This window comes from Phacochoerus africanus, chromosome 7, assembly GCF_016906955.1.
Source record: "Phacochoerus africanus isolate WHEZ1 chromosome 7, ROS_Pafr_v1, whole genome shotgun sequence".
NCBI classification, from domain to species: Eukaryota; Metazoa; Chordata; class Mammalia; order Artiodactyla; family Suidae; genus Phacochoerus; species Phacochoerus africanus.
In genome coordinates, this window is record NC_062550.1 from 13,561,653 (window position 1) to 13,574,225 (window position 12,573).

At 46.4% G+C, this 12,573-nt stretch overlaps 1 protein-coding gene across 2 annotated transcripts in view; it reads left to right on the plus strand.

Moving 5' to 3' along the window:
• Positions 1-12,573, plus strand: part of LARGE1 (LARGE xylosyl- and glucuronyltransferase 1) — a 604,219-nt gene that overhangs the window by 304,070 nt on the left and 287,576 nt on the right. For both annotated transcript variants that reach the window (XM_047786443.1, XM_047786442.1), the window contains exon 4: positions 2,185-2,267. In XM_047786443.1, the coding sequence (XP_047642399.1) occupies positions 2,185-2,267 (83 nt within the window). The remainder of the gene's footprint in view (positions 1-2,184; positions 2,268-12,573) is intronic.

Sequence of the window (12,573 nt, forward strand, 5' to 3'; positions counted from 1 at the left end):
CAGAGAGGGGGTGGCCAGGGTGGCAGTGAAGATCACCGGCATCAAAGAGCCATCGGAAGTGCATTCCAGGCTCCTGGCCCGTTTATGCTTGGGATGGTTAGACTTCCCTTGGAGGTGTCGGGAGGCAGGGTGCTGAACTAGGTCTGGGGACCAGAGGGCTCCAGAAGCCTATGTGGGAGCGACCAGGACATCAGAGCCACACAGCAGTTTGAAGAGGCTGATGAGGGTAACAAGGAGTATGGGGAGCTCCTGCTATGGCTCAGTGGGTTTAGAATCTGACTGTGGCACAGTGGGTTAAAGGATCTGGCACTGCTGCAGCTGTGGCTTGAATTCAGTCCCTGGGAACTTCCATATGCTATGGTCCGGGTCCATAAAAAAGTGTGTGTGGGGGGTTGTGTCTGGAAGCCACACCCTTCGAGGGAGGGCTGGGAGTCTCTCTTCAAAATGAAGAGGCGTCTCTCGGGACTCCTCCCTTGACCTTCAGTGTCCAGTGCCCCAGGGGTGTATACTTCTGCCGTACTCCCAGGATGGAGCAGGGCTTCAGTGGGTCTTAGGAGGTGCGTTTCAATTAGAGGAAGGCCCTGCTTTCGTAAAAGGGACTACGTGGATGGAGAGGCATGGACCCTCGGACCCTCTGTTCTTCGCGCTGTTTTGAGAGAGGCTGGGTGACTTCCCATCAAGGATGTCCCCGAGCAATACTTTCCTGTCTTTGTCAGGCCGTGGCCCTCACGGAGGGTGAGAGTTGTATGGCATGAGGAGGTAAATAGGAAAAATTGCTGGCAGCAGAGGGCAGCCAAGGTCAGGGGTAGCACTGCCGAGTATCTTGGAGAATTTTTTTTTTTGCCTTTTTGTTGTTGTTGTTGTTATTGTTGTTGTTGTTGTTGCTATTTCTTGGGCCGCTCCCACGGCACATGGAGGTTCCCAGGCTAGGGGTCCAATCGGAGCTGTAGCCACCGGCCTACGCCAGAGCCACAGCAACGTGGGATCCGAGCCGCGTCTGCAACCTACACCACAGCTCACGGCAACGCCGGATCCTTAACCCACCGAGCAAGGGCGGGGACTGAACCCACAACCTCATGATTCCTAGTCAGATTCGTTAACCACTGCGCCACCATGGGAACTCCGAATTTTTTTTTTTTTTTTTTTAAGGCGGAACCCAAGGCATATGGAGGTTCCCAGGCTAGGGGTCGAATCCGAGCTACAGCTGCCAGCCTACACCACAGCCACAGCAACTCAGGATCCGAGCCTCATCTGCAACCCACCCCTCAGCTCATGGCAATGCCAGATACTTAAGCCACTGAGTGAGGCCAGGAATCAAACCTGTGTCCTCATGGATCCTAGTCGGGTTCGTTATCACTGAGCCATGGTGGGAACTCCAGCCTGGAGATCTTACTTGGAGAGCTGAGTATCTTTGTCGCCTCTAATTGTTTCATGGCACACCGAGGTGCCAGGTCACCCCCTTCGGGAAGCTCAGGTCTCAAGGCCCTTTTGGCTACAACAGGACTGCAGTGCCATATTCCGCGCTTGGCACTTTGCCCATCTGTGACATCCTGCAGGACATGTGTCATGACCCTCCTGTTACAGGGAGCCACCGCTTTGCTGGAGTCACCTGCATTAATGGACAGATTGGGACCCATGCTCTTGTGTGCTGGAATGAGCTGGCTGTCCGTGCCCCCACCGATTCTGCTGCTCTTCAGTCCTTTGAGTGGTGTCCCAGCTGGAGCCCGTAGGAGCTCAGTGGTCCCCTTGCCCCGTCATCTGGTGGAGCCTGACCTGAGGCATCTCCCTAACTCCTTGAGCCACCCCTGCTCAGTCTGAGATCCCCGATGGTCAGTTCATCCTTGCAGGGCGGCTTTCTCCTCTTGTTCCCAGTTGTCATTGTCTCCAGGCTCGGGGGCACGGGACTCACTGGTTGCCGATTTCAGCCAATTGCCATTTCTCTCGTCCCCAACATGTAATTGAAGAGAGCCTGAATGGTTTGCAAATGATGATGGCTCTATAAAGTGATTAAAAAGGCCTTCATAAAACTGTCTTGAGGTATTCTTCAGAGCGCTCGCCAGCGCTCTTTGTGTCGCGGTGATCCCCGCAAGAGACGGGGGCACTTTTTCTTGTGCCTGTGGTCAGGAGCACGGGAGGGGTCCTCTCCCTCTGTCTAACCACTCCCCTGCTGTCTTTGCTTCCCAGACCATCCACGTGGCCATCGTCTGTGCCGGATACAACGCCAGCCGGGATGTTGTCACCTTGGTGAAGTCTGTTCTCTTTCACAGGTAAGTGGGACTCGAGTGTGGTCCTCCTCGGACTCCTGGGTACGTGTGTGTGTGTGTGGCTGCCAGCCTGCATCTTTCCTCCAAAAGGGTTCAGTGAAAGCAACATGTCTCATCCATCATTCAAGCGTCCATGGGAATGTAATTTTTGCTTCAAACCCGGGGGAGATGATGGTATGAATAATGCTTCACAGCAGGGATGAGGAGACTGTCTTCCAGTGTTTAGAATCACAGCTCTTCGACCAAAGGGACCTTTCAGGACAGCCCAAATTTCCTCCTTCAGTTTCTTGATTGGCTTCCCCAGCCTGATAGCCACCAGACTTCTTTATACACCCTTGCTGACAGGGTGTGTTTGGGACTGAATGGTGGCCCCCCTGAAGTTTTATCTGGTGGCAGCCTACACCCCCGTACCTCAGACTGAGTTTGGAGTTAGGGCCTTTCAAGAGGTAGTGGAGTTAAAGTGAGATCCTATGGGGGGCCCCTAATCCAGTAAGACCTGGATCCTTTAGGACGAAGAGGTTAGGACAGAGAGACAGTCATTTGCAAGCCAAAGGGAGAAACCTCAGAAGAAACCAGCCCTGCTGACATCTTGATTGTGGACTTTCAGCCTGCAGACCTAGAGAAAAGGCGTTCCTGTTGTTTCAGGCACCCAGCGTGTGGTACTTTGTTCGAGCAGCCCAGGCAAACTAGTATAGGATGCACGCTGTACCCCCAGTGTAGCCCATCCCACCTTTGGGCATTTCTGATCATGAGCCAGTCCTGCGTTCTATCAAATGGAACCCTCCCAACCTGTGGATGACGTGATGCTGTCCGCTGGTGCTAGTGCATCGCCATGGAGACAGGCGCACAAAGGATGGCTTCTGCTTCCACCTGGAAGGGCTACGCCTCTGCTGAGTTCTCTCTTCTTCAGCTTAAACTCCTGCCGTTTGCTTTTACTTTTTCACGGGACTTTTCTTCTGCCCCTTCCCTGTTTTCATTGATATCTAGACACTCGGGAGCATGTCCAGAATTGAGTCTCCAGCCCCAGTTTGTGGCCTTGGCTCCATCCTAACATTTTCCCCGAGGGTTTGGATGAAGCTTAGCCACATCTGCAGCCAACAGTATGGACATGTATCATGTGACCACAGCAGGATCCACAAGGTTCTTAGCCATAGAAACAGGCATGAACAGCTCCCAGAGTTTAACTGAATGGAGGTCAATTAAAGTTTTATAACTGAGTCTCCTGTCAATGGCGTAAACAGAGGTGGAACACATGGTGGACACGCCAGACCTACCCACCTTGAAGGAAAGTGCAGTTCACCCTGGGGCTCGGTCCCCCAGCCGTCCCATCTATTACCAGGGCCTCGAGGTCCTCCCTTCCCAGTATCTTCGCTTATTCCCCATCCTCACTGGGACTCATGTAGCTCATGTCTGCATATGATCTCCCCTGCGTTTGGTCTTTCCATTTCACCGACCCCGTCCTCTGGAACCCAGAACCATATTTCACACAGGCAGATCTGATTTCTTAAAGCCTTTCATTGGCTTCCTCTTGTTGAGGGGAGAGACTTGAGTCTCGTTACAATGGCCCACAAACCTTCTAGTTCCCTCTCTCTCCTCTTTGCTAACTCTTAAATGCTCCAGCCACACCAATCTGCTGGGAGCTCCCCACCCTCTCCAGGGTCTGCCCTGCCTGTGTTTTCATCCTGCTGCTCTATTTGCCTATTTCTCCTTACCACCCACCCCCAAGCTGGCAAATGCCTTTTATCCGATAAGCCTTTGCATAGGAAGGAAGCCCACCTGTACCTGTCTGCCTGGTTGGGGGGCTCCCTCCTACCAGCCCATAATACCCTTTGTATCTGTCTGTCATTATATTTATTACATTGTATTGTATTTATCTAGTCATTTGATATCTTCTGTAGTAGAATCTGGGGCTTCTGGGACAGACACATGCCTTGTTTTTCCTGCTTTCAGTATCTTAGCAAAGTATTCCAAGTATGTTATATGCTCAATCAATGTTGGCTCGTTTAACAAGTGAATTGAGGAGGCCACGTTACTATATAACCTGATGACATATTTATGCAACCAGTTACCTACCATCCCAGACTTAGTTAGTTTCACATTCAGGCCACTATTTCCCGGAGGTCCTTCGACTCCTTTAGACCTGAGTTCTTCCATCAGTTAGCTTTTGCTAGGAACCAGTTCACCCATACCTTATTGGATTGAAAACATTTTGCTTAGCTCTCTGTACCACACTCACCTGGGTGGTTCAGGCGCCTCCCTCTCGAATGTTTCAGCCGTCAACTGGCAGGTGAGGTAAACTTCAGTGGGAAAGTGCTGGGAAAGGAGTAAGCAACCTGCAAAGTCATTGCCATCAGTTACCACTAGGGGCGCTGGGCTCCACCTTGTAGCCTTGTCAGGTTGGCACTGTGATTTCAGTTATCCATCTGAGGAGAAAATGGGGATGCTGAATAAGGGGGGGGGGCTTTCCCTCCACCAGAGCGTCTATGCAGTTCTTTTAAAATGATTTTTATTTTTTCCATTATAGTTGGTTTACAGTATTCTGTCAATTTTCTACTGTGCAGCACAGCAAAGTGACCCAGTCACATACATATATATTCTTTTTTTCCCATTATCTTCCATCATGCTCCATCGTACGTGACTAGATATAGTTCCCCGTGCTATACAGCAGGATCTCTTGGCGTATCCATTCCAAAGGTGGTAGTTTCAGTTTTTAAGAGTGGTGGTTCTGTAGCCTGCCTCTTGAAACCAGGCATCACATAGGCTAAGCATGGAATCAGATGAGCAGTTCTCAGCCTTTCCGTATTTACTGGTTGTTCCACTAAAGAACTCAGGTCCCTCCCTGATTGGGATTTAAAAAAAAAAAAAGAGGAGTTCCCGTCGGGGCGCAGTGGTTAACGAATCCGACTAGGAACCATGAGGTTGCGGGTTCGGTCCCTACCCTTGCTCAGTGGGTTAACAATCCGGCGTTGCCGTGAGCTGTGGTGTAGGTTGCAGACGCGGCTCGGATCCCGCGTTGCTGTGGCTCTGGCGTAGGCCAGTGGCTGCAGCTCCAATTCGACCCCTAGCCTGGGAACCTCCATATGCGGCAGGAGCGGCCCAAAGAAATAGCAAAAAGACAAAAAAATAAAAAAATTAAAAAAAAAAGAGCCCACTCTTTAGAGAAGAGTATTTGCATGATTACAGATAGTCAGTTGTGTTTGTTCTCAATTTTGGGACATTTTAAGGTCATAAAAACTTCTGGGGGAAGTGCTGGGTGTAAATAGTATCGCTGTGATGATAATATTTAAATACAAACCTAGTAATTCCAATAGTTGTTGAAATCATAAGAATCCTATTGCGTCTAAACTTTTGCTCCTACAGTACATGCAGCACAAAGATGGTAAATTTAAAAATAGCAGTAGTTTTATCATCAGCTGCTGATGGCATGCCATGCTTTCATGGAGGAATGGGGATTTGAGAAGAAAGCAAATTCTCAGTATGTGGTATGAAAATTCTGCACACACACCTCCCACCCCATCAGTGACTGCTTGATCTCCTTGGACCAAACAGCCAGTTAAGCACCCCCTCCCATTCTTGAGCTTCTACAAATGAGAATGATTCTGCGAATTGATATGCTGGTGATAACGATTTGAGATATCAAGACAAAAGGACTTTTCAAAGACACTCGGCTCAGAAAGTCCAGCTATAAATAGCTCCATTGCTTCCGAAGCATGTTATGAGGATTAACTAATACATGGTTATAAAATACTTTGACAAAATGAAGTACCTTCCTAATGTTAATAATATAATCATAGTGGTGTAGGATGCGTCTTTTGGCTTTCAATGTTAATTATAGTAATTAGATTTATTTTGCAGACAAGATTTTCAGCAAAATTTCCTTTAAGGTTTACTTTGTTACATCAAATCAGTTTTACTTCTGCAGCACACCTAATGACAGTGGGCACGCTGTATTTTAAAAGATAGTGAAAGAGTGCCATGGGCTGATGCTGGCACTGAAAATTGCCACTGTAGTCTTTCTCGAAAGTTCATACTCTTATGCCCCAAATGTTTACTCTACATGAGTGCTTTAGGGACTGCATCTTAAAAGGAAAATCCTAACTACAAAAAAAAAATTACGAAATATTGCTTACAATCATAAACATTGAAATAATACTTAATAAACAATAAGTCTAAATAGTGGTCCATCTCTAGTAAGCCATAGTCTTACTTATAAAAGATATAAAGGTGTGTCAAAACATGGGCGTTCCCTTGGGGTGCAGTGGGTTAAGGATCTGGAATTGTCACTGCTGTGGCTCGGGTCACTGCTCTGGTGCGAGTTCAGTCCCGGGCCCTGGAACTTCCATCTGTCAAAATAAAAGTATGTCATAGCATCATGCACAAGTGACATTTTATGATATAAAGTAAGTGACAATAGAATTCAAAAACTGATTATAATATCATTCCATTATATAAAGACATGCACACATGCATGGCATCATACAGATACACATATATGTGGCGAAAAACTGGCGAAAAACTAGCAAAAAAACATGAAAAGGGGATTTTGCATGTTGCGTTACGGGATGGTATAAATACGCATGATCTTCGTCTGGTTTCCTCTTGACGTGTATGTTTGGTCATCTCATTCTGCCACCTCTAATGAAAAAAGTGGATGCGAAAAAATAAATGCAAAACATAAGTTTACCTATTAGAAAATGGCACAACGTATGTCTGGGAGACTATTTCAAGAAAAACTGGGGGAATGCCTGTAACTCCAATCCCAATTGCAAATAAACTGGGAATTATAGCTGCTCTTCAGGGAAGGCTAGCTTTTAGTAAGCAGAGGTAGAAAACATTTTTTTTCTTAGTAACTAAATGCTTGCCTCCAGTTTTAAAAATTTAAAGTTTGTTTGCTAGAATGATCTACTTCCTCTCTAGCCTGTTGGCAGGAGGAAGCTGGGCGATTTCCTTTATTTTGCGTATCAAAACGGCTGATTTTTGGTGGTGGTGGGGTGTTTTGTTTTTTGGGGTTTTTTTGGTCTTTTTTTTTTTTAAACTTTACTTGCAGCCCCTTAAAAATCTAGTGGATAAAACAGCATTTTTGTGACCAGCATCTGCCTCTAATTGTCTTATTGCTTATTCAGGCTTAAGCTTGTTGCAAGAACAGTATCCAGATTCTGAAGGGAGAAACCTCAGATTTGAATAAAAGAAACAGAAGTGGATTCTGATTCTGATCCAATGATTCTGATTCACTGTACTTCTTAGAGCTTTGGCTTGTTCCCCAGCCTCTTGTAGAAAGAACTCTGTTTTGAAAATCAAAAGAGGTAATTGATCTGCAACATTTCTATATTTTATTTGTTTAATAAATATGAAGACAGTTCTTACTCTGTCAAGCTCCGTGCTAAGTGTTTTTCAGATGCATCGAATGTTCACATAGCTCCCTGAGGTGGCTGCTGTCATCCCCATTTTACAGATGGTGAAACTGAGGATCTATATATGAAGTCAAGGCTCAGGGTCACAGAGAGGAAGGGCAGGGCTGGGTTTGGACCCAGGCTGTCTAGCTGCAGAGTCTGACTTCTTAACAAGTGACCACTTTAAATATCCTTTTCTTATTTTAATTTTTAATTTTTTTGGCCACACCCATGGCATGCAGAAGTTTCCAGGAGAGAGATCGAACCCATGCCACAGCCGTAATCTGTGGCTGGATCCCCCTGGCCTCACTCAGTGGCTTAAGGATCTGGCATGGCCACAAGCCTTGGCAGGTTGCACATGTGGCTCATATTCAGGCTTGCTGTGGCTGTGATGTAGGCTGGCAGCTGCAGATCCAGTTCAACCCCTAACCCAGAACTTCCATATGCCGCAGGTTTGGCCATAAAAAGAAAAAATAAAAACAAATTGTGTCCGTTATGCCTCAGTAAAGTTGGGGGCGGAACAGCCAATACATGTCATATCAGTGACCAGATAAAAGATCGATGCTGTTTGGTCATTTCATCTATATGCCAGACCAAAAGGAATGGACTCATATAGTTCAGGGGCCGAGGATAGGTCATTGTATTTGACCTTCATCCCAACCCTGCACTGTAGATGCCCTTATCCCCACAGATGTCTGAGGAAACCGAGACTCAGAGAGGATGAATAGCTTGTTCAAGGTCACAGGTGGTAAGTGATCCTCCTGGGATTCTACCCTTGACTCTGGCAAACCCTAAAATCATGCTGCTTTAGCCACACCATGAGGCCTTTGATTGCTTCTCTGTTCTTCTCCTACTGAAAGCTTTTCTGACATGCTACTGACTTGTCCTCAGTTCTTCCCACATATTCAAGGCCCCTTGTCCTCCCCTACACCAAGAACTCTCACTGAAAAACCTTCATTTGGGTTGCTGTGTTTTTCTGCAGTGAGTTCCATTAAATCTCTCGTGTGCCAGATTCACTGAGCATTCGAGTTGCTGTCACAGGCGCGCACTTCCTCTCAGATTGCAATTCCATTGTAAACTTAATAATTAAGGATTATTTCAGCTCAGACGTCCCTGTATAGTTTCATAAAAACAGACCTTGGATTGCCTTGTCGGGGCTGTGGCACATTCCTGACAAAATAAGGAGGGAAGAGCAGGGAGAAAGCTAGGGTTTAATCATCTTTGCTTCTTTGTATTATCATATTTATTGCTTCCCAACCTGGACCAGGGGAGCAGTTAAGGAAACCAGAGGCAGCAGGAGCGTTGCTCATTACGAGCAAGTCTGCAGGCTCTGCCGAAGATAAAGCATGTGCTTGCTTCCTCCTTTGTTATCAAAATGTGACCTGGTCTGAATATAGAACAGACCTAAATGTCTGTTACTCGAACCCAAGCCAGCTACGTGGGACTCGTTGTACATGGAAATGTGCGCTCAGGCTGGCCTGTTCAGGTAGATTCCTCTTCCCATGGGTTTAAACCCTGCTCCCCAGATGCACCTGTCAGTGGTGGGCTGGCCTAAAAGGCGATTTTTGATGTTGGACGGATATGAAATTAACAAACATGACATCATTATTGAAAAAATTACTTCTTTCGTGATTCTTCTGAATGCATTCCTATGATCTTCAGCTGGTGTGTAACTCATTTTGGTGTAAATATGTCCCTAACATCTGCCCATCGCTTGCTAATCTCCCTCTGAACAGCGGCGATGGGGAAAGAGGCACATGGCTTCTGGCTGATTGGGGGATGTGCAGGGCTCTCTCATTACAACACTTTCACCTTCCTGAGAGAGGAGCCAAATGTGAAATGAGACGTGGAGAATGAAATTTCACCTCCATGGCTGTTGGTCCTGAATTGGGGGATATGTTTTCACATCTGGACATAATTGGGCTGTTTGGGGGTTTCCTTACAGTCTGAGGCCAACCTGGATAATTGCAGGCCTTCCTCACCAGGGCAGATCATTCACTGTACAGCCCAGCTCCCTAAGGAAAGAGGCCCAGAAACAGCTGAGCAGACCAGGCCTCTCCCGCAGTCATAGATCAGACCATCACGCTCCAATCCCAGGCCAGTGAGTGAGCATTGGGTTGCAAATCACGTACCATGAAATTCTCTCTTTGAAAGTGAACAAGTCAGTGGTGTGTAGTATATTCAGAGTTGTGCAGCTCTCACTGCTAATAGTAGATCATTTTCAGCATCTCGTAGAGAAACGCCCGTATGAATTAGCACTCATCCCCCATTTCTTTCTCCCTCCACTAACCTACTTTCTGTTTCGGATGATTTGTTTACTCTGCACATTTACTATCAGGAGCATGTGCTGTGCTATTTGGTCTTTTGTGATGGACTTCTACGCAGCATCGTGTTTTCAGGGTTCACCCCTGTTGTAGCCTGTGTCGGTGTTCCATTCCTTTTCATTGCCTAATAATATTCCATTGTATGAATGACTACATTTTGTTTATTCATCAATTGTGGCCATTTGGGTTGTTTCCACTTCTTGACTGTCATGAATAATACTGCTGTGATGGTTTCTGTACAAGCTTTTGTGTGAACATGTGTTTTCATATTTTTTTGTGTGTATAACTGGGAGTGAAATTGAATGACTCAGCAGTGATAACTTTATGCTTAATTTTGTGAGAAACCACCAGACTGTGTTCCAAAGCAGCCACAGTCATTTTATAAGGAACAAATGAGAGTTCCAGTATCTCCACATCCTTATCAACATTGTTATTATTTTTCTGTTCTCTCTTTTAGTATTTATTTATTTATTTATTTATTTATTTTTGTCTCTTTGGGGCCGTACTATGGTCTATGGAGGTTCCCAGGTTAGGGGTTGAGTCGGAGCTGTAGCTGCTGACCTCTGCCACAGCCACCTGGATCCAAGCCGCGTCTGCAACCTACACCACAGCTCATAGTAGTAACACTGGATCTTTAACCCACTGAGCGAGGCCAGGGATCAAACCTGGATCCTCATAGATACTAGTCGTTGACCAGTGAGCCACGATGGGAACTCCTATTTTAGTCTTATTAGTGGGTATCTCACAGTTTTGATTGGGATTTCCTTAGTGACTGGTGACGTTGAGCACCTCTTCCTGTGTTTATTGGCTGTCTATACATCTTCTTTGAGAAATGACTCTTCAGATCCTTTGCTTAGTTTCTAATCTGCTTACTTGCTTTTGTATTTAAGTTGTAGAAAAATCTTATATTATGGTTACAAGTCCCTTATCAGACATATAATTTTCAGATTATTTTCTCCTGTTCTGGGGCTTTTTCAAGTTCGTTTCAGGGTTTTTTTTTTTTTTTTTTTTTTAATTTTTTTGGCCTTGCCCGCAGCATCAGGAAGTTTCCAGGCCAGGGATCAAAACCTGAGCTACAGCAGTGGCAACGCTGAATCTTTAACTGCTAGGCCACCAGAGAACTCCCCTTTCTCACTTTCTGGAGGTATTTTTTGAAGTGCATAATCTTTTAATTTTGACAAAAACTGGTTTATCTATTTTTGTCTTTTGCTTTAGATGTCATATCTAAGGAACCGTCACCTAATCTTACATTCAAAGATTTCCTCCCACATTTTCTTCTATGTGTCTCTACACCTAACTTCCAGGTAATTGTATCCACTCTGAGGGAATTCACATCTCTTTGGTAATTATTTATGTGTCATTTATTCGTTCTTTCAGTAAACAGTTACTGGATGATTATGTCTACGGAACTGTTAAAAATCTGGGGAGAAGATTATTAACAAAATGTAACTCCCAGCGCCAAGACTCCATGTCACAGGGAACAGTTGCAAAAAACCCGTGTTGCAAGCCTGAATGTGGTGGGAGGCACTAAGTAAGAAAGGGCATCTGATGCTGTGGAATGGCTTCTCCGGAGCCGTGGTGTCTAAATTGAGAACAGAAGGCTGGAAGCAGTACGCGAGGCAATGTGTAGGTGGCTGTGGAAGAGACGAAAGTGTGCTCACAGGCTGCAGGAGAACACGGCTAAGCCCTGGTACTGACTCATGGCCGGGCTCTTTCTAAGCACTGGGGTGGCAGAGAGAGTAAACAAGAGAGTAGGTACTTTGTGCCACGGGAGCATCTCTACCTTGGACAGCTCCCATCCTAGTGGAGGGTGGAGCTAGACCAGCAGATGAGCAGGGAGATTTCCAATACAAGTAAGTGCTAGAAAGAAAGCCAATGGGGTGATGGGGCAGGGAAGGATGGCCGATGGAGAGGGGCATTTTGGATGGAGTAGTCATGGAGGGCCTCCCTGAGGAGGTGACACTTCCGTTTGTTCCTGAAGGAGAGAGGGAGAGTGGTCACATGCCATCTGGCAAGGACTGTGACTGGAGTGCAAGAGGAAGAGGGAAGACAGGGAACTGGAGAGGGGGCAGCATGACACCAGCGAAGGTCCCGTTAATTGAATGTGGGAGGCTGAGTTTTATCCCTTGTGTGGTAAGCAGGGGATCATGTGAGCATTTTGGAGAGAGTTCAGGGCGGGCTTATAGGGTGGATGATCTATTGGGAGGCGTGGTGCAAGCTCAGAAACAGGGAAGAGAAGGGGTGAACATATTCATGATATGTTACCAGAGGTTAGATGGGGTCATAAAAGCTGACATTTATTGGGTCCTTATCGCCTGCAAGGCACCATTCTAAGGGCTTCATATGTTTTAACTCGGTCCGTCTGACAGTAACTCTGAGGTAGGAGCCATTCAAGTCAGTCCCATTTTACAGATTCAGAAACTGAGATTCAGATTGCAGAGCTCCCCCAAGGTCACATCATCTGGGAAAGAACCGAGGTAAGAAGCCAGGCAGTTTGGCTTCCGATCCCCAGCTGTGAGGCTCTTGCTGCCACTTGGGACTTGCCATTGACTCTGTGTGTGTGGTTCATGGGTGGGAAGGGTACCCAGGTGACAA